Raw genomic sequence first — 21,930 nt, forward strand, 5'->3', positions numbered from 1 at the left:
ACCTGCTGGTCACACTCCTTTTGGCGCAGCCCAGGATACAGTTGGCTTTCTGGGCTGCAAGCACACACTGCCAGCTCATGTTCATTTTCTCATTGACCAACACCCCCAAGTCCTTCTCCACAGGGCTGCTCTGAATCTCTTCTTTGCCCAACCTGTAGCTGTGCCTGGGATTGCTCCGACCCAGGTGTAGGACCTTGCGCTTGGCATGGTTAAACTTCATGAGGTTGGCATCAGCCCACCTCACAAGCGTGTCAAGGTCCCTCTGGATGGCATTCCTTCCCTCCAGGGTATCAACCAAACCACACAGCTTGGTGTCGTTGGCAAACTTGCTGTGGGCGCACTCAATCCCACTGTCTATGACACTGACAAAAGTGTTGAACAAGACCGCTCCCAACACCGATCCCTGAGGGACACCACTCGTTGCTGGTCTCCAGCCAGACATTGAGTCATTGACCACAGCTCTTGCGTGCTGCCCTCCAGCCAGTTCTTTATCCGCTGAGTGGTCCACCTATCAAATTGATGTCTCTCCAATTCAGAGACAAGGATGTCGTGTGGGACAGTGTCGAATGCTTTGCACAAGTCCAGGTAGATGACATCAACTGCTCTACCCCTGTCCATCAGTTCTGTAGCCCCATCATAGAAGGCCACCAAATTGGTCAGGCAGGATTTCCCCTTAGTGAAGCCATGCTGGCTGTCACCAAGCACCTTGTTGTTTTTCCTGTGCCTTAGCATGCCTTCCAGGAGAATCTGCGCCAAGATTTTGCCAGGCACAGAGGTGAGACTGACTGGTCTGTAATTCCCTGGGTCATCCATTTTCCCCTTCTTGAAAATGGGGGTTATATTTCCCTGTTTCCAGTTGTCGGGAACTTCACCTGACTGCCATGATTTCTCAAATATGATAGCCAGTGGCTTCACAACTTCCTTTGCCAGCTCCTTCAGGACCCATGGATGGATCTCATCGGGACCCATGGACTTGTGCACAGTCAGATTTTTAAGGTGGTCTCAAACCAGTTCCTCTCCTACAGTGGGCTCAAGGTCTTCATTCTCACAGTCCCTGCGCCTGTCTTCCAAGACTTGGGTGGTGTGGTCAGAGCCTTTGCCAGGGAAGACCGAGGCAAAGAAGTCATTCAGAACCTCAGCCTTTTCCAAATCCTGTGTAGCCAGTTCTCCTGATAGCTTCCTGAGAGGGCCTACATTCTCCCTAGTCTGTTTTTTATTTCCTATGTACTTGTAGAATCCCTTCCTGTTATCTTTAATACCTCTAGCTGAGTTTAATTCTAACTGGGCCTTAGCTTTCCTAACCTGGTCCCTAGCTTCCCGGACAACATCCCTGTACTCTTCCCATGCCACCTGTCCTTGCTTCCACTTATTATAAGCCTCTTTTTTCATTTGAATTTTCCTCAGGAGCTCCTTATCCATCCAAGGAGGTCTCCTGGCCCTCCTGCTGCACTTCCTTCTGGTTGGGATGCAACACTCCTGAGCTTGTAGCAGGTGATCCTTGAATATCAACCAAGAGTCTTGGGCCACCCTGCCCTCTAGGGCTGTATCCCATGGAACCTTACTAAGCAGGTTCCTGAAGAGGCCAAAGTCTGCTCTTTTGAAGTCCAGGGCAGTGAGCTTGCTGCACGTTCTTCTCACTGTCCTGAGGATCTCGTATTCGACCATCTCATGATCGCTGCATCCAAGGCTGCCCTGGAGAGTCACATTTCCAACGAGCCCTTCCCTGTTGGTGAGCACGAGGTCAAGCACGGCACCTCTCCTTGCCGGCTCCTCTATTACTTGCAGAAGGAAGTTGTCTTCTACACAAGCGAGGAACCTCCTGGATTGCTTGTGCCGGGCCGTACCATGCTTCCAACAGATGTCAGGGTGGTTGAAGTCTCCCATGAGAACAGTGGCCTGTGAGCGTGAGGCTTTTCCTATCTGTCTGTAGAGTGCTTCATCTGCAGGTTCTCCTTGATCAGGCGGTCTATAACAGATCCCCACAGTAATGTCTCCCATAGCTATATTCCCTTTAACCCTGTTCTCCTTAACTTGCCTGATAGCTGTGGGTGATTACATTATAGTCTTCAATCAAGGACAGGTCAGATTTGAAATACAAATAAACTTCTATTTAAGATGGTAATTTCAGGAACCTTCAAACTGTGCTGTGGCAATTTAGTATGTTTAATAAGACTTAGAGGAGGAGAGATTTTACATCTAGGAAGCCTTTTGTAAGCTTGAGGTTCTGTAGAGGATAAAGCTGTCTATAATCAAAGGACTGGACATTCTGACTATGAGAAACTTGCTTTATACCAAGTGTGAGAGCCATCTTGAATCTAACAACATTTTTTCTTATTTTTCTAGGGAATACAAGGAGAATATTAAAAAAGTTGATGAGGGTGTAAAAGAAATTGCTTCGATGATTGACAATTTCTATGGAAATGATGGAAAAACTGCATTTATTTTAACTTCTGACCATGGAATGACAGATTGGGGTGAGTCTTTTCAAATGTTGAGTCAGCTGAGTTTATGAGTGAGTGTCTTAAGTGTGATTAGAGCTCTGTTCCCTTAGAAGCTTTGTTGCCCCTGTTTTGAATTGAATCATCTGAATCACCTGGAAAAGATGGCAGATATGTCCAGAAGCTGGTGAAAAAGTTGGGGAGAAGGGGGCCCTGTTGATCTTCACTGATTTCTGTTCCATTACAGTAAATATAACTTGTTTTCCATGGCGTGGAAAGAAAAGGTGACAGGGCATGCCTATGGAGGATATTTATTTATGTAATTATTATCTGCTCATTTGCAAAATGGTTTGGTTTGAATATTATTTACTGGTGAGCTGGCTGCCACTTGCAATATATTTTAATTCTTTCAGGTAATACTTTCATAATTTTTTTATAAAAGAGATGTGTATATGTATTTTTTTAGACTATATACGATCATAGCAACCTCAGGAGCTCAAGCTACCTACTCAAAGCAGGTTTAGCTTTGGGATCAGACACAGTTGCTTGGGCTTAATCCAGCAAGGTCTTCAAAACCTGAAAGAGTGGAGCCCATGCGATCCCTTTGGGCAGCCGGCTCTGCTGCTTAGTTGCCCTCATGGAGGGGAAAATGTTTTCTTTATCTGCAGTCTTGAGCCTCCTTTGTTCTTATGCCTATTCTCTTTTGTCCTCCCACCACTGTGTTTCAGTGAGACTCTGCCTCCATCCTCTCAGACCCCCTTGAAGTGGGGTACAGGCAGTGTGCTGTTATGTCCTCCCCAAATCCATTTCTTCAGGCTGAACAAATCTCAATCCCTCAGCCTCTCCTGACCAATTTGGGGGCTCCCCACTAAGATCATTCTAGATGGTTGATGTCTTTCTTGTACTGAAGGGGCCCAAAACTGGATCCAGTGTCTAAAGGCTGTTTCACAGGTAGAGGAGGATAATCCCTTTCCTGGACCATCCTGCTGTTAACACAGCCCAGGGTGCTGTTGGCCTTCCTTGCTGCCAGAGTGTGCTCCTGCGGTTTTCTCATTATGCACTGGATCCTTTGAAGGAGGAATAAAAGGTGATAGGAGTAACTCTTCAGGCTTTGAGAACTGCTGGGCTGTCATAGTTTTCTGTCATCTCTTTCTGTCTTGAAGTAAAGGTTGATCTGCCGGAAGTGTTAATAACTTTAATGTTGACTTTAGTCAATCCAAGATCAAATGATGCTCAGCTCACCTATAGCTGGTGGGCTGAAGGCTAGTTCAGTAGCTTTTGATCTGAGCTTGTAATATCAGCAACTGCTGCACTCTTTCAGCCATTATCTGCAGAATGGGACGTGCACCAATTTTAAAACAAATATTAGGAGGGCAGGGAGGACCTATTAAGGAAGAGAACATGTTCTGAACTTGACATGATCAAAGAAGCTGTGGTTATTGGCAAAGACCAGTAAAATCACTTGCTTTCTCAGCCTGACTCTGTGGTATTGCTTAAGCTGTTCTCAAATGGAACTGTTGACTGAGATAGGTGGTCCCGCAACCACTCTCACCTTGGCCACTTGTTCCTGCTACCAGCCTGGCACAAGTACTCTTCCATGTTACACATGAAACAGAGAAAAGAAAAACTGAACAACAGCAGCCTTTCCCTCCCTTTCACTTGAAAAGGTGTGTTTGGAGGGTGCTGAGGGGTGGAACAGGGAACTAACCCAGCTGAAAATCGGGGGTTTGCCCCTTCTTATAATTCAGATAAGCCTGTTTTATAATAGGGGGAGGGTATATGCAGCTTCCTCTCTCAGTTATATCTGCCTTGAAGTATCAGTAGAGGCAGAGTCTCAGTAAAATTCTGATAGAGTTGGTGGCTTGGCTAAAAAGAAAGCAAAAAATTCCACTTCTGCAACAGAAAGAAATAACTGGTGCCTGGAAGATGGAGGAAGCATGGTCTCAACCTGTTCTTTTCCCAAGCTCTGAGAAGAAGAGCAGTCGTTGCCGCTTTTGAAACCAGAACGTGCCTTCCATGGGATTTCTGAACATTGGAAATCTTATTCCCAGACCTGTGTGTTCTTAGGCATAGTTCTGTCTAAAGAATGCAAAGCTGGCTCTGCAGCTCTGCCATAATGTTTGCTGTTCAGCCTCAATGCTATTACCAATTTCATACCCAATTCTGTTTTGTAAAGAAAAAAACAAAAAGACAGATGTTATTATCTGTCCTTCAGAATTATTAAGAATATATATACACACAGAGAGGGAATAGTGTGCTTCTATGCAAATACAAGGAAAATGGATAATCTTGTAGACCATGCAGTGAACAACACAGAGTTTGTATAACAATGTAATTCCTTTTGATTCTGGGTTATCGCACTGCTGTGGTACCTCATCCACTGAGTTCAATGACCACTGTTTCTTTCAAGCTTGTGTGACTTCTGCTTCAGTGCACCTGCTGTTGAGATGCCATAGTTCTAAAGCTCCCTCTTTTTGGCAGCTGATAGGTTAATTGTAATCTGGAGGGAATTAATTTCCCTGGGGAAGGAAGTCATGTTTTATCAGTTTTTAAGGAGTGTGCTACCAGGCTTTAAAACCTGAAAAATGAAATTATATTGATGGGGAAGAGATGATAGGTGCAATGCATATTGTGTCCTGGTTTTGAAATGAAAGTCTAATCCTTATTCGGGGACCAGAGTTCAGTTCTGTATGATATTTTGGGCATGTGCCTTATTCTATTCAAATGAACCATTCCTGGTTTCATGGGGTGCTCAGGATAAACACATGCATATGTTTTGATCAGGTAACTCTGCTACATCTTGAGGCTTTCAATTACTTTGGCTTTAGTTTCTCTATGTTAACAGTGGGATTTTTTTATGCACAAATCTATAACTTTATGGTCTTGACTTGAGTAGTACCATTTTCCTAACTTGGATATTGAATTTAGCCTCTTTTGTTAGTAGCAGAAAAATAAGCTACGAAGCTGGGATAGGTTGTCTGTAATAGGATTTTAGTATGTATACTGTAACAAGAATTTAGTGTATGTGTGTATATGTATAGATTTTGTTTGGGTTTACACCATGTATCTTAAAGTTTATGCTTTTTTTGTTTTGGTGTATCTTAGGAACCCATGGAGCTGGTCATCCCTCAGAAACTTTAACACCACTGATTGTTTGGGGTGCTGGGGTGAATTATCCACAGAGAGTCACATCCCAAAAATTTGAAGACAATTTTTTGAAAGGTAGGTAAAATATAAAACTCAAGTGCAAAATTTTGGTGGAAAGGGAGGTGTTTCACCATTATGCCTGTTGAACTTCACTATAAACATGAACTATAAACATGACCTTCACAATAAACATGACTTGTTTTGTGGAATGTAGGAAGAAAAGGTGATGGGGCATGCCTATGGAGGAAACTGCAAAATTGGGTAGATGTCAGAGTCAGGGGTTTTTTCTAATCATGGAATTGGAGGCTTTCTCTCTTTGGGTGCAGAGGTACAAGAGGCTGTTATTCACACTCCCAAAACTTAGTTCCAGAGGAGACTTAATTCTTAGGAAGACTCTCAGAGCCTAAAAGCTATTTGTACAGAAACTTGTTAAGCTGACATGTCCGAAGACTCTTTTCTAGCTTCAGAGTACAACCCTGGGGACTTTGAGGGCTGTTTTGTCTTACTTGCATCCTTGTGGCTGTTGTGGAAATGTAAACAGTCTTTTTTAATGAAAAACTGTGACTCTTTACTGTTATTTTCCCCCTTTTGTAATTTTATTTTCACAAAGTTAATATAAGAAAGAAAAATGCTTAAAAGATGTCTCTTGAAAGGCTCTTTGAATTTGGTTTTCCTGCTTCATATAAATGCAGCTGAGACTGTGTGTAGGAGATGAGAGTGTTTTCAAGACTACTTCATTACTGATGTATGCAGGTGTCCAACTTTTATTTGCAAATGCACATACCAGTGGTCAAGTTCTTGTGTCTATTGACAGTCCTTCCTAATTTCTCAGTTAAAAGTTTATGGAAACAGCAGAATATTTCCAATGCTGACAAGCTTCACTTGTTCAGTTCAAGCAGGCTGTAGGCAGCTCAGTGGGTTGTCTCTCTTCTCATCATTGCCTTCAAGGGTTGATACCCCAAAGATGGCACCAACAGGCAGGACTTTGTCCAGTTTGTTATGAAAAAATTAATATGCTCCTTGATTAGCTGAAAGGACACTGTCTGCTTTGAGATGACAGCCTTCTCACCAGTCTTTCACCTGTGCTCTGCCTTTCTTTATGCAATCATCTTGGAAAGATTTATGATGGGAGCCCTGCTTCCTGCAACTAAGTGTATTATTACCTATTTGGCTGTTGGCTTGGCCCTTCTTCAGAAAGAAAGAGAATACAGATCTGTTCTCTGGCTCCTCAGTGCAGGCCCCACAGGGGTGGCCTTTGGGGCACAAGTCCAGAGAAGCTTGTGAGTGAAGGCACAGCCTTCTTCAGCAGAAGGAGGTGGAATGGTTTTCATCTGTACACATCCTGTTTTGGAGGGGGCTCAGCCTGCTCTGCTGCAGCTGAGGAAGCTCAGTATTCACTGTTTTTGCTTCTATGAGGTTTTATGTGAGATTTTCTTTGGTTCACGTAGCCTCAGCCTCTGCCTCTTGAGCTGGCGCTCTACTGTTTCCCCTGGACTGTTCGCATCTGAGTGCCCAGCAGCCTGCAGTAAAAGCAGGGCAGGGTAAAGAAAAGAAAATAAAACCTATCAGATGGGTGGGAAACTGTGCTGAGCACTGTACAGGAAACCTGGACAGTAAGCTGGAATTGTAAACTGGCACGGGCAGCATGTATAACCACTCCTGGGTGTACAGCCTCCACTGGCAAGCCTGCAGATGTGTCCTGGTCCTATGGCTCCTGGTCCAAGGCAGATATCTTCAACTCTTTGTTGTGGGAATATCTGAGTAGGGGAAGCAGAAATGTAAAAGCTTTTGATAAAGCTAGAGATATTCTCCAAGCAGATCTATGGTTTCTTCCTACCTTAAGCACATTGGGTGCATGGAGACAATTTTTCAACATTTTTCATGGGAAAATGTTATTTAAAGTAAAACAGACAATGCATTTATATGATAGAAATATGAGTGAGAATCTATATCTGTAGAAATATAAACCCATTTCCATTTCTGGGAAGCAAAAGCAAGCAAACTTGTTTTCATTTTGTTGTGAGTTTAACACAATTCATGATTAATGTTGATAATGCTTCCCCTGCGTTGCCATGGGAACTTGCTGTAACTGTATGACCTGCTGCTGTTAAGGTACATGGTTGGGTTTTCGGCACCCTTGGGACCATACAGCAGTGGGCCTGTACTCAGATCTCCAAAGCTAGCATTAGTATGAATTAATTGCTGAAAATAAGCTTGGTACTTACAATACTGCAAATGTGGATGTTGCCTGGCTCAGTCTGTTTTCAGCCAAAACAGCTTTGGGTCTGGCAGAGATGGAGAAAGGGTAGTGTGGTCTAGGAATTAGATGCCTGATTGGAGAGTATAAATGAGGTTGAGACAGAGCTTTGAGTGATGGTTTACAGGTATTTTTCATAAAGCCTGTTTCTGGTACATTTAAACTTAGACTTCACATAAAGCCAAAGGGTACTTTTGGGCAGCATGGCTACACCATCACTGGTTGAGTGCTGCTTCTGTCTATGCTGTTTCTGCAGTGTCATTTCAGCAAGTGGAATAGTGAGTGCCCCATTTATCTATCTTTGGGTGCTCAGGAAGGTGGCTGTGCCCCTGTTGCTAGCAGTAAGTCTGCTTCCCAAGCTTAGTGCAGGTGCCCCCAGCATCTTTACTTGAGATTTGCTGTAGGGTAGGTAACTGACAGTATTTTAAGTACTCTATCAGCAAGTCTGTTTCAGCCCCTATCATGTTTTCCTGTGTATTTGATGCTTTTTAAAGCTTGAATAATAAAAAAGAAAGTGATGTGTCATCTTTTGGGGGGGTGGGGTTGTTTTTTCCATGCTCATATTATTGCTGTGGGTTGTTGTGGGGCAGCAAACTTAAACATTAGGAGGAGAAGACATGAAAAAAAACAAACCACCAATCCCTGCTAAACTGGTTTTAAATACCCCCCCCCTCCCCGCTCTCCTCCCCCCCCCCCCAAGAAAACAGGCAATTTGCTCTTTATTTCCTAAAAGGCTAATGGGGAGCAGGAAAATACAGTTTTGAAACAGCTTTTTGTATGATGCCCCACAGCTTTAGGGGCTTGTATGTTTGGCTTTGTCTCTGCCTTCATTGTAGTTGTTCTGACTGCTAAATCTTTGAACTTTTTCCCTTGAGCTTGCTCTCGGCTGGTATGGCTTATGGCAGACATGAAGTATGTTTGTACCACTCTGTACCAGTACATCTGGGACCTTGGGTTAACCTTTTTTAAAAACTACTGAAGAGATTTAACAGCCCTTCTCCTAAACCTGAGTTTGAGCCTTCTAGTTGGCACAGGAGGTAATACATCACTTTCTGTACTGTGCTGAAAAAACAAAAACCTTGGACTTTGTTCAGCTGATACTGGTCACAGTTGCAAGCAGCAATTTATCCTGATGGATAAAAGAAAACGTGAACTGAAATGAAAGCATTTTGTTGTTTCTGCCTGTTGAGTTCCATCTGTAACCCCTCTTGAGCTAGCATCCTAAAGCCAAATTATAATTTTCTTTAGCAACAACACTTTATAGAAAATGGCAACCAGACATTAAATGTCAACTGAATTACCCCTTTCAAGTCTGTGTAGATTAGCTGTTCATGTGCTCTGTTATGTTTTGCAGAGTGGAAACTGGAGAATTTGAAGAGGCTGGATGTCAATCAGGTATCAATGGAATTTCAGTGATCAAACTGATGTAGCATTTCCCTGGAATGTGTTACTTAAAAGTTAAGGGTTGCAGGAACTGCACCCATACCAAACCTAATATGAAAAAGTTTAAATAGCTTGTTAACACATGTGCAGCTATGTACAGCTTCTCCTGAAGATGCATTATCACATCATTTATAGTTAAGTGATTATATACCATTGTAGAAAGTATGGTACAATATATCAGGTACTTCTCAAATTTTGTGCCAGTTACCTAAAAGTAACTTGAATAGCATCTAACATATTTTCAGAGTGGGATTTGGTTTTGCAAACCTTTAAAATTAACTTGTGATGCTTTTCCCTTTGCTTTCTACTTTGAACATGTTCTGGAGCTGAGCTTAAACCTTTTTGGTATCTCCTATAAAGGTGCCCAGCGAAACACAAAAGAAGCATGGTCTCACGACCATGATTCCCAAGTTTGTGAACATCTGTTTTATGCTTTTTGCTACACTTAAGTTTTCCATATGTATGTTTAGTTTAGTTTTTCAGAGCTATCTGTTTCAATGTCTGTATTTTGTCACTTTTGATTCAAAACCAGTTCTTGTTATACTGTTAAATTTGGTTTTTTTGTCAGCGGGGTCTGTGATTATGGCCCAGCCACTTAGTAATTTAGACAATTTGTACTGTAAATGAAGAAAAAAGTGGATGACTTAACCCTTGATACTAAATTAGCCAAGCTTTTTTAAATCACGATGATAACACCTATACATGTATGCCCCTGAAGCTTGTTTGCTTTTTAATTCCTATTATCCTACAAAACCCAATATATGAATAACAAGCTACAAACCTGCTCAAACAAGGGAAATAATCTTGTGCTAGAAGGTTGAACCTGGGAATGTTCTGGACCATCTGCTTTCAGCCAAGCTCTCATGCAGAATTAGAGACCACTTTTCCTCTCAAGGTGGGCAGGAATTATGGGAATGTTATTTTGGGATTGTATAGAAGAGTCTAGAGTGTTGCTTTGTTCCAGGTAATGGAGTCCCCAAAGACAGAGCTTTCGTCCTGTAGTACATGTGAGACTGTAAAAATAGCAAAGTAGACTTCTGGTTGCTATTACAGTTACATGTATATTGTCCTTTACAAATAATGGTTTGGAGTCTGCTTCTGCACAGTAGATCTGAGGCTGGAGCAGTGCTTGCGGTTTCGGTGTATTTTCTCCAGTTTATGTTAGTGAAACAAAGGATTTTCATGTAGTTTTATATTAAAAGAAAATATAAACCTGGTGAGAGGCAGTGTTTATCATCGCTAGTAAAAGGTATGCCTATGGGATGCCTTAGCATAAATTGAAGGGCCTTTTTGAGGATCGACTGGACACAAATAAAAGTGCAGAATTCCTCTCTGAAGGGGAGAAAGTAAGTAGTCGGCATGCTGGAAACACAGGATAAGGAGTGCTGTGAAAAGCAGTATATTCAATGTACTTACAGCTTAAAACTGTAAATATGAAATTCTTTTTGTGGTATAAATAGTCATAAAAGGTGGTATGCCTCTCTGAGTGCCTTGAAGGAGGTAAGGTACTGAATTACTGTGAATAAGTACTGTGGGGCTTCAGATTTACTTTTTAAACTAAATGTATTTTTTAAGCTTTATCAGTAGTGGAGCCTCACATTTTGAATCTAATCATGCAGTGATGACTACTGGAAACCAAAAAAAAAAAAAAGTAAAGGAGAATTGTGTGTTATAACTTCCAGTATTATACCATTTACTTTTGCAAATGCAGATATGTTAAAATTAAACTGAATTTATTAGCCCTGGCAGCTGGAATCATTTTAAAATGGGAATGCTTCTGTTTGCACAGGCTGATGTAGCACCACTGATGGCTTCCCTTATTGGTGTGCCTTTTCCCCTGAATTCTGTGGTAAGTAGTACAATGTTTTTCTGTATTACAGAAATCTGCTCACCATAGAGGAGGAGGTGCTGGGGACAAGACTTGAGGCATATGAGGGAGCAGATTGTATATTTGGAAAGGTGGAGACTGCTTGTAGTTTTAGCTTTATGTCTATGTGTCTTCAGTTTAAAGTATAAACTCAATCATTTTATATATTGTATATTACTTTCAATTGAAAAGGCAGCTGATCTCTTATAATCTGCAACTTTATACTCCCGAGCTACATAAAAGTTTTTTGTTACTTTGTTTTTTAGGGATGGAAAAAATGCGGTATGGTTTGAATAACACTTGATTTTGATCATGAAAGCTGAGCCTGGAAACAGGCTGGTTCCTGCAATTTAATGTTTAATTATTTCTTGTTTAAACTAGTGTACTTTCTTCAGATGGTATCTTGTGCCTCAATTTAATGAACAGTGACTGCCCTCACTGTGAGATGTTTTTTTCTTTGAATTCTTGTATATTATTACACAGTGCGAAGGTTGTCTCATAAATACCTAATTCACAGTTAGCATTACATTTGTATGCTGTCATGCTGCTTTACAGCACATATTTTGAAATATTTCTTCTGGACACTGTCCCATATTCTGTCCTCCTGTCTTGCACTCACTGCAGGTCATGTGAGGAGAGCTGCCCAACACAGGGCAGCACGGCAACTGTTCTCTTTCCCATCACAAGTATTGGGTTAGTCAGGCCCAGGCAAGGCACGGGATGGAAGACGTCTAGGTATTTAAAAAATGGCTTCTGATGAGAGGTTGAAATTGTATTTCTATGTAGTATGTAGCTTAATAAAAACTGATATTACTTACCTTTTTTGCATTCCTGGAATATTATAAACAGTACCTGTGATGTTGAGAAATGATGTGAGAAGAGTATTTTCAAAGGAGTTACGGTAGTTCTTTCAGCAGTAATTGGAAGTATTCTTACTGCTTATTTGGGCTGCAATTCAGAATTCAGTTACAGAAATTCCTGTTTCTACTTCTTCTTCTTTATTTTTTTTTTTTTTTTTAATCTATATATGTATTTTTCTTCCCCAGGGAACTCTGCCTCTGGAATATCTGAACAATAGTGCTCATTTCAAAGCAGAGAGCATGTTTACCAATGCTGTTCAGATCGTTGAGCAATTTAAGGTAACTAAACATACGGTAAAGAAAAAATATTTCTTTGAATAATAGTTGTTGCTGTGTTTAAAATGATTATGCGAGGACACATGCTGTATATAGCATGCTGTAATTCAAAAGATTAAAATTGAATGCGCATACTGGGTGATGATGATTGACTAGCTGCAAGACATTTCTTAAGGCATTGGAAAGATTTTAATAAAACCTGTTTTTTTTGAGGAGAGTGAGTAACTTTTTTCTGGAGTCTTAACATAAATGCTGATGTATACTGATGTTAGTATAAACCTATTGCAGTATGTAGGTAGAGCCTGAGTGCTGATACCTGAAAAGGGAAATAATGTCTTTGCAACAGGGGCTGGCAGACAAAGCTCTAAAGATCAGTACACAAACAGGTCATAAAGGTAACAGGCACCTGTCTATTAAATAAATTAAATTAGTGGCCTAACTTTAGCTAAATGCTGTTGTATCTGTTGTTTTGCTTTGCAAGGATTCATCTGTGGCTTCTCTGTCTTGATTCATCTAATATTGGATATCACTGTATTAGGAGAACACATACATGGTCCAAACAAAAAAAAAGTTCTCTTTCACTAGATGGTAGAATAAGAAACAGTCAAAAATCCAAAAATCACAGGTTTTGCAAGATGTAGAAATGCTCTGAGGGAAAACTATCCTTTCACAGACAGGAAGCTGAGCCACATGAAAACTGTTGCCCTGTCAGAAATAGTGAAGCAATGAAATAGCGTGAGATCACCTGCAAGACACTAGCAACTTCTGTCCCTTGAATGACAGGTTCCCAAAGGCATGGATACCATATTGCAGTGTCAGCACCAGGGTTGCTTCCAAATCTGTCCTGGAAAGCTGGCAAGTAGCAGCAGGGGAAGTGACTGGTGGTCTGGATGTGAAGCTGAAGCATGCTGATATACCCTTCATAGATGGAATGCTTCTGCTGTAAGAATTAAGGATGTGATTCAGGACTTTTTCAGTTAAATTGGTCTCTTGGGGATTATTTGGGAAAAAAAAAAAAAGCCCAGAACATTTTCTGTCTTCTTTCATTTAAGTTTATTTTATTCTTTCATTTTTGTGGTGCTAAATTATCTCTTTTCTTGTTGACTGGCTTGTTTCTAGCGTTGTTTTGGAATGATCGTGTGTGTGTTTAGTTTGTACTTCTCTCCTGAAGCAGAAGTAGCACACTGGCTTAGACATGCCAAGCGGGTTTTCACTTTTCCTGTGGTGGACTGACCTGACCACAGTTTGTAACTCCCCAGAGAGGCTGTTGCCTTGGATAGATAGGATGAAATGTGCAGGTTGCTACTTCAAGCTGCCAGGTTTTGGGAGCAGTGAGCTTAGAAAGTTCCGGTCTTCACTTTATGCTGACAGTCACGCACAAGTCAGGCTGCTGCAGGAGGCCTTAAAGATGTTTTGAAGAGCCTTGGGCAAAGTGGCTCTGCTGGCATCAAAACCTATTTTTATCCACTGGTTAATCGGTCCAACAGCATTGCTTCAGCAGTGATGCCAGATGGGAACTAGTACACTGCAGCAAAAGTAATACATTGAGGGAGGCTATCACTGAAGTCTGGTAGCACTTCTAACCATATCTTCCTTTTATTCTGCAAACTGTAAAAGTTCTGTGAAAATCAGTGGCTAGGAAGTGGTTTATTTTACCTACTATAGGCAGATCTGGTTTTCCAGGAACTCAGAGGAGCTACACATTGACAGTGTGATTTCATAACTTTTCCAAAGTCTTAGAACTGTTCTGTGATATTTTTTTTTTTTTAGTTTAATTCCTGATAGAATTTTAAGTGTTGTTGCAACTTGCATATAATGGTTTAATGCTTTTTTTTTAATGCAGGTTAAGATGAGTCAGAAAAGGGAAACTACTCTGTCATTTCTATTCACACCATTCAAGTAAGTGTCTGTAAAAACTGTATGCATTTTAGTTGATTATTTGTCTTACTGTTTTGGTATTTCAGTGAGATGCAACAAGAGAAATGAGTCTCTTTAGCCATTTTTTAAATGATAGTGCTTATCTGGCTATGAAGCTGTGCACTAGAACTCTATGCAATTAACTTCTGTTGAAAAATTCTGGTTAGAAGTAGATCTATTCCTTATATTTGGTTTCCCATTAAGGGTTTTTTGCCTAAGCTTTTTCACAATATAGCTATGTGCACAGTATATACACAGTAATTTTCACTGACTTTTTTTTTGTTGTTCTTGTTTTTGCTGTGTTCTTTTAGCATTTCTTGGGAGATAGAAGTCCCTGTAGGATCAGGAAATACAATCTGGTCTTGTTTTCCTATATATAAAGGTTTAAATAAGAATGGTTTTCCCTGTGATATAAATTCTAATGAAAACCAACCAGAAAGCAAGCTCAAAATTGTGAGAATTTGTGCTGCCTAGTGTTGGTGTTTCCAGGGCTCTGAAGGAGTCTCTGCAGTGATTTGTGTATCTACAAGCTCTGTGTTCTAGTGTATGGAGCAGTAACTGACCTGCTCACCCTTCAGTCTTATCCAATTGAAGCTGCTTTTTCATTTTTCTTTTCCCCCTAAAGGTTTTTGAAAGCTTTGCTCTGGGTGCATGTGATACTGTTGAATTCTGCTTTCAGTTTGTGGAGTGCTCCAGAAATGCTTTGTTACTGAGAGCAGCTGTTATCCTTTGGGAAATAAAACTGATGTTAATTAAGATCTTTAAATCATACCAGCAGTAAAAAGTACTTGAATCTCTTCCTTTGAAGCATATTTGGTTGCTAAAATAGATTGCTGTCTTTCTGAACAGAGATTTACTGTGTATACTACTAACTTCTTGAAAGGGAGTCGTTCAAGACAATATCTGAGACACAAGCAGAGTTGATCTTGGGCACATAATGAATGTTTTAGATCAAATTCCGATTAACAATGACAGGTGCATTATCAAAGAATTTACCGATTGTGGAGCAAAAATGCTGTATGGAAAGGATGGCCATCTATGATTCTTCGGAAAGACCATTAATCTGATTTCACAGCTCTTGTTTGAATTTTACCTTTCCCAAGAAATAAGACTGATTCTGTAAAATAGGATGTGTTTTTATTAATTCTAAATTTATCTTTAAAGGAACTGTTATTGATTGCCTTATGGACAATTGTATTTTTGTATTATATATTAGATTGCTTTAAGTAGAGATGCCTGAGACATCACTTTTGAAAATATGACTAAAACTTGGTATGAATATGTTGTTACTTTGGTATAGTCCATTGCAAGAATAAATTTAATTTACTTTCTTTAGATATTCTTAAAACTTTTCTGAATCAAAATTTGGGTTAATGGTTCTCCCCGATAAAGTTTTTGTATGAGACCAAAAAAATTCTTTGGATGTGTGAATTACCTTACAAAAGGTGCTCCTGTTTGCATGTTGTATGGGTGAAGACTTTCTTTGGTTTCTCAAGATGATGTTTGTTATCTTCACTCTAGAAAAACATTGTCAGACGTTAAGGCAAATACTTATCCATGGGGGGGGGGGGGGGGAGGGCAGGAATTTAGCCAAATTTTCTAATGTCTCATTCATCTTCACAACTTTCCTTGACTTTCAAATCTTGGAACATGTCTGGGAAGCTACTAAAGGCATTGTCCAACCAATTACTAATAGTTGGGGTAAGGTGGTTGAGCACCAATTTATTTTTAAGCAGACAAGTAACTTCCTAGTGCTCCAGCTTGCAGGGGCTGAAGGAAAACCTGAGGTAATTTTAGACACGATCTGTCTACAAATCTATCCCCTCCTTCACATGGAAGTGTCTGACTGTGAGCAGTGAGCACAAGCCTGCACTTCAGCTGCAGGTCATGATCTGTGTCATTACTGTAACAGAACCCTCATCAGTTCTTCAAACAAATTTTGCTTGAATCCGAGTAAGATACCGAAAGAAGGGCATCTGTCCCGCTTTTGCTGCCTTCACTGTGACACTGGGTTGGTGTTTTTTGTGGTAGATAAAAGCATGTAGAAGAGTACAGTTACTCTCCCTATTTCAGGAGAAATTAAAAAGACAAATCTGGGGATAACTTACTTCTGTGTCTGGAGCAAGAGATTTCTTGGTATAGTGTGCTGTATTTCAGAATGATTGGGAATAGTATGGAGATTGCATTTCTACACAGCCATATGCTATTTGGACTTTGCAGCCCAGGTTTAATGACAGGTTTGCCCCCTGATTTGTGTTACACTGTGGCTGGCTTTGCTGCTGCAGCTGAGCACAGTTCTGTGCTGTGTTTCTGCTAGGCGCTGTTCATTCAGACATGAATAGCTTCTTCCACCATTTTTCATTGATTTCAGTTGTTGTACAAAATAGCTATATCCTTTATTAATCCTTCTGGTGCCTGAAATCTGTCACTTGAAGCTCAGAAAGTGTGTGCTCTGGCATAATGCTTTATTTCTTCCAAGCTTATTTGAGGTTAGTGAAGTGTAATTCTTATCTGAAGTGCTTTGGGACCATTAATGGAGAAATTGATAATGTAAATATTTTTTTAAATATGATACATTTTATGTACATTCAGCATCTTGATAACCTGGAAATGAGCAAAGATATCTCTAAGAACTGCCTTTCTTAAGTTACTTAAATGGTGTCATTGAATAAAGTCTGTATAACAAAAATACATACAAATAGATGAGAGTTTCAGAAGAAACCTGAATCTAAACTTTTAGATAGAGACATTCTGGTTTCAGAGAAGTTGATAAAGTTACTGTTGAAAATGTATTTCCAAAAGGAGAGGGGAGGGAGAATATGTTCACAAATAATGTGTTCTGTAGAAACTACAACTTAACAAAAACTTCAAGTTAATTTTTCAGTCAGAAATAGCATTTTAAAAAGTTGGTTTTAATATTCTGAGGGGGAAATCTTGCTTCTGAGCTTGAGTTCTTGAATTTTACATGTTTTATTACCAAGTGACTAGAAAATTGTTCATGACCTTCAGATGCAGTGACTTAAAAACTAGTGTTTGAGTTGCATGTTGCATATATTGCACCAAAAGCATTGAGCTAGTTCATATATACATATATCTATATATGCACAGCCTATTTTTACTCCTTATTAACACAGTGTTGGAAACAGATGAAGTATCTGGAATTGATATAAGGATTCTGATTTCTGTAGGGAATCTCATCCCTCATAGAAGTGTGCTTGGCACATTAGACAGGCAAAGAAGGAGGCCATATGCCCCTTCCTACTTGGATCTAAATTGCATCTCTCTCTGAAAACCATCTGTCAAGTGTGTAATGAGGAGGAGGAAGATGGAGCTGATCATTGTGTTCTGTGATGGAAACTTGAATAGTGTCTACTTGACCAGGTTTGAGGCAGAATTTGGATAGCTGTATATATTAAGATGTGTCTGTCTGCCACTAATGCCACTTTCATTTTTGTCAAAGTGCCTTCATCAAGGAACAGATCTGTGTAAAAGTGTATCTTGAGGCTACCTGTGAAACTGTTGAGGATACATGGCAGAAAGATCAGCTGCAAGTGTATGAACACCTGGCCTTGCAGAATTGGCAGCCTGCTCACAGGGAAGTGAATATGCAGGAGCAGAACAGTGTCCCTTGCTGTTATTGAAATACCTGTTAAGAATGCTTATCTGCAGTTCAGTTGGATACCTGAATAGATTTACTGTCTGTAATTAGTTTCCTTCCCACTTCCTTCCACTCCGTACCTTTTTTTTCTACCAGCTGTGAAAGACATGTTTTAAAAAATGGTTTGCTTAGCAAAATCAGAGGCTTTTCTTATCACGATTCTGAGACAGAGGCACAGTACTTTGACGTTGATGTGTAAGAAAAGCAGGTACTAAAAGATGCCAGATGCTTTGAGGTGAGGACGAATCTGAAGATTGCTGACATAGGCAAACTGATGTCCAGGATAGTGAACTATCTTACTAGCTTTCTGACCATTTGTGTACCTTATGGCGACTGCCGAGCTGGCACAGTTCAAAGAGGAGTATGGCAAAGGGCCACATGCTACTGTTGCAAAAGCATTCCCAAAGCTGGCATCTCTGGGCTGTGAAAGTAATCCTATGAGGAGTAGCAGGAGGATAGTGTAGTGAGGCGAGTAGGTGAGACATCAGTGTTTGACTAAAATACTCTTAACCAATTAATACAATTTGATTATCCCAACAGGTAAGACAGATTTCATATATGAAATTACACAAAAGCACAGGAGTCCTGTTTTATATGCCTGGTGTATACAGTGCTTTCAGGGAAGATTGTGCTTCCAGCTGTTCAGGTTCTGGTACCTCACAGTAAGATGGGAAGATCAGTAGTTTAAGCACCACCATATATGAAAAAAAAAACAAGAAATAAGCAGCCGAATTTATAATCAGTGCTTGCTTTCCACTGGCTGTGCTTTTTTGTTGAATGTCTTGAAGTTAACATCAGTAAGGGTTTGGGGGGGGGGCAGGGGGGCTCTAAGGAATCAGCTTAAGTATCTTGTCTAAAGTCAAACTTGTGTTTTCTCATATGTGAAAAATTCCATACCATCTTGATGCTGCATTTTTCAAGTAACTTAACTGTTTGAATACTACATTTTGATCATCACAAATGCTTACTTCTGTGTGTATAATCAAGTTAGAACTTGCATAGTGATATAGAAAGTCACTGCATTTTTAATGTGCAGTGTGCAGCTACTAAATAAAAATGTGCCTCTCCCTTGCTGTACGAAAATATAACTTTCTCTCTCCTCTACCCTCCAATATGAACTGAGATATAACTCACTTCAACATTTGCATGGATTTGTTGCAAGGAAGTATCAATCATGTATTTGTCATGGTGTTAGAAAAGAAAATAGTTCTTTCATAATGTAGAGTGTCTTTGAAGATGTACAGCAACTTCAAAGAAATGGCATAGTCACAAATACCTTGTCTTCCTTTCTCTGATAACTGGAGATATAGCACTACATTACTGTCTGGCCTTTCAAAACAAATAATGGATATTTCCACAAAATTGACATTTGGAGCAAAGTGAAGAAAGTGATTTCTCCTCTGCTCTTAAGTGGGGCAAAGTTCCTTAAGATGTCAGTAAACACAGTACATCCTTTGAAGCATCCTGGTCTTGCTTTGTTTAAATCAATGGTATTTATTGTCGTGGTTTAAAACCAAGCAGAGGGCTCGTTCACTCACTCCCCCCCCCTTCTTGCTCTCCCCCTACTCCTGGAGGGACAGAGAGGAGAATCGAAAAGAATGCAACTCCCACGGGTTGAGATAAGAACAGTTTAGTAACTAAGGTATAACACAAATCACTACTGCTACCACCAGTGATAACAATGATAAAGGAAATAACAGGGGAAGAGAATACAACATCTCACCACCACCTGACAGATAACTCCCCCCCCCCCCAGCCTGACCAAGCTCTGACCAATACCTCCTCCAACCCTGCAGTCTCCCAGCCCTTCCGGCTAACTCCCAGTTACATCCTGGGCCATGACGTGCTGTGGTATGGAATACCTTGGAATACCTCTTTGGTCAGTTTGGGTCAGGTGTCCTGTTTCTGCTTCCTCCCGGCTTCCCCTCCTCCCTGGCAGAGCATGAGGCTCACAAAGTCCTTGGCCAAACAAAAGCATCATTGTTATCAGCTCTGTTCCCAGGCCAAAAGTCAAAACACAGTTCTGCACCAGCTACCAAGGAGGAGAAAAATGACTGCTACTGCTGAACCCAGGACATTTATTTAAATAAATGGTAGTATATGAGATATTTGTGATACATGTGGCGAGGCATTGCAAGAGGAAACATTAAAGACTGAATGTCAGGAGGCTATTGTGGTAGGGAAGGGTATTTCTAACAGCAGTTACCCTCCCTATCCATTTGTCTGAATACTTACAGGCTCCACAGGAACTTTGATTTAGCAGAGGCACAGACTTATCTGGGAAGGCATTTCAGCCCCTTTGTCCTGTGGTCAACAATGAGGGATGGCACTTCTGACAATTTCTAGTGAACCCTGGAAAGGCTTTTTCCTTTCTTGACTTTGTCCCCACTGTGTTACCTAGTGGGAATCTAGGCATCAGCCTGCTTCTAGGGCAGCTGATACAAGAAATTGCAGTGCTGTAGACATAAAAGTGCTCATATTATGGCTTCATATTATTTAAAAGAGAAAAAAAGTAAAAAGGATTTAATGGAGGATGTATTATCTCTTTAGGGAGAAATCAATGCCTATGCTATAAAATGTGTGTTCTTTGGCGAAAATGTCAGCTTCTCTTTCGCTGAATGGGCAGTGTCAGAAGCACTCTGTTAAACTGCTGTTCAGGGAGGATGCAATCCTCTTAGAAAGCAGACATCCTGCTGGTCTCCAGTTTCAGCAGCGTGCTCAGGAGCTTTTAGTTTGTACATGAAAAGCTTACTAGCAGTGGCTTCTGTGCAGGAGGACCATGCATAACTGGATTTGCTATCAAGTAGAAAGTAGCTAAAGTCTTTAGAAGAAGCTAAGAGGCCAATGTATAAGATAAAATACTGCAAGATTTCTGTACATTTCTCTGTTCCCTTGTATAAATCCCTTTGGCCTTGGAACTTGTGAGGCTGAGGGAGGGCGTAGAGGCAGGTGGTGGGATGGGATGGGCAGGGGATGTTCTGCAGTGGGACATCTAGAAGAAGAGAGGGATTGAGGGGCTCTTTCTGGATCACAGTAAGAAAGGCCCAATAACAAATGGCATGATAAAATACCTGCTTTAATAAGTTAAAATAAAAAGATAAATACAGATAGCAAGAAATCACACATCCCTTCAGATGCTGCATACCCTGCATTTGTGCAGCATCATGTGAAGCTCAGATGGATTTTCCCATGGTGCTGCACAGATCCTGGCTCTGGAGAGGTTACCTCTTTCTGGTCATTCAAGCTATTATATCATTTTCTTGCAATAAATCAACTCTAGTAATTATTTCTGCTGTCAAATAGAATGGAGGTTTATGTGAGAACTTCTTACCTCACTTCTAGGTAAATATGAGGACAGGCAGGTGGCATGACTGCCAGTATGGAGTGGGAGCTGCCTGCAGGCTTCTGTGTTACTAAAAACTGTCTGGGTTAGTCCTGCGGCCAAGGTATTTGTGCAGCACAGCCTGAAGCCATGCTAGATGTGCAGCACAGGCCTGGGCTTACTCAGGTTAACTCTCATGTGGATCACAGACTCCTTGATGTATGATGGTGGTCTGGTCAGGATGAATATGGGGGACCTACCCAAACATGTTTTGTTGGACATGGGGCACTGCTACTAGGTACCTGCCTGTTCTGGGTGCAGCTGGCTGGAAACTTGTTGCTGTGGTTTAGGCTTGGCATGTAAGATTGCGGAGCAGAAGACAGCTTGTGGTACAACACTACATAGCCACTACACTGCAGGTAGCTAGATCCAGGTCAATGAATGACATAAATAATCGTGTTTTGCAGAGGTAAGGGCTGACTTAACAGCAAAGGTAGGGCATTGTTATTTAGTCAGCATATGTCCCCTGCAGAACTAAAATAGAAGAGACTTGAAAAATAATATATTTCCTTTCCTTCAAGGATCTTCATCTTCCCTATTAAGCAGTTTCCCTTTCCAAGGCTGTTGCATCATGTCCTGCTGGCTCTTCAGGCTGAACCTTGCCCTGGCTAGATCCATGCATCCAGCTTTTCAGTGCCATTGTGAGTGGGCTGGAGGGAAGGCATCAGAGCGTGGCCTCTTTCCT

The 21,930-nt window shown here is 40.8% G+C and overlaps 1 protein-coding gene across 9 annotated transcripts in view; it reads left to right on the forward strand.

The window, feature by feature from the left end:
• PIGN (phosphatidylinositol glycan anchor biosynthesis class N) overlaps positions 1-21,930 on the forward strand; it is a 102,098-nt gene that overhangs the window by 30,362 nt on the left and 49,806 nt on the right. For all 9 annotated transcript variants that reach the window (XM_057399406.1, XM_057399407.1, XM_057399412.1 and 6 more), the window contains 6 exons: positions 2,344-2,474; positions 5,544-5,660; positions 9,197-9,237; positions 11,075-11,134; positions 12,199-12,291; positions 14,132-14,187. In XM_057399406.1, coding sequence (XP_057255389.1) covers positions 2,344-2,474; positions 5,544-5,660; positions 9,197-9,237; positions 11,075-11,134; positions 12,199-12,291; positions 14,132-14,187 — 498 coding nt within the window. The remainder of the gene's footprint in view (positions 1-2,343; positions 2,475-5,543; positions 5,661-9,196; positions 9,238-11,074; positions 11,135-12,198; positions 12,292-14,131; positions 14,188-21,930) is intronic.

This window comes from Pezoporus wallicus, unplaced genomic scaffold (genome assembly GCF_028554395.1).
Source record: "Pezoporus wallicus isolate ANWC-B61680 ecotype Strahan unplaced genomic scaffold, APGP_CSIRO_Pwel_v1 contig_818, whole genome shotgun sequence".
Taxonomy (NCBI): domain Eukaryota; kingdom Metazoa; phylum Chordata; class Aves; order Psittaciformes; family Psittacidae; genus Pezoporus; species Pezoporus wallicus.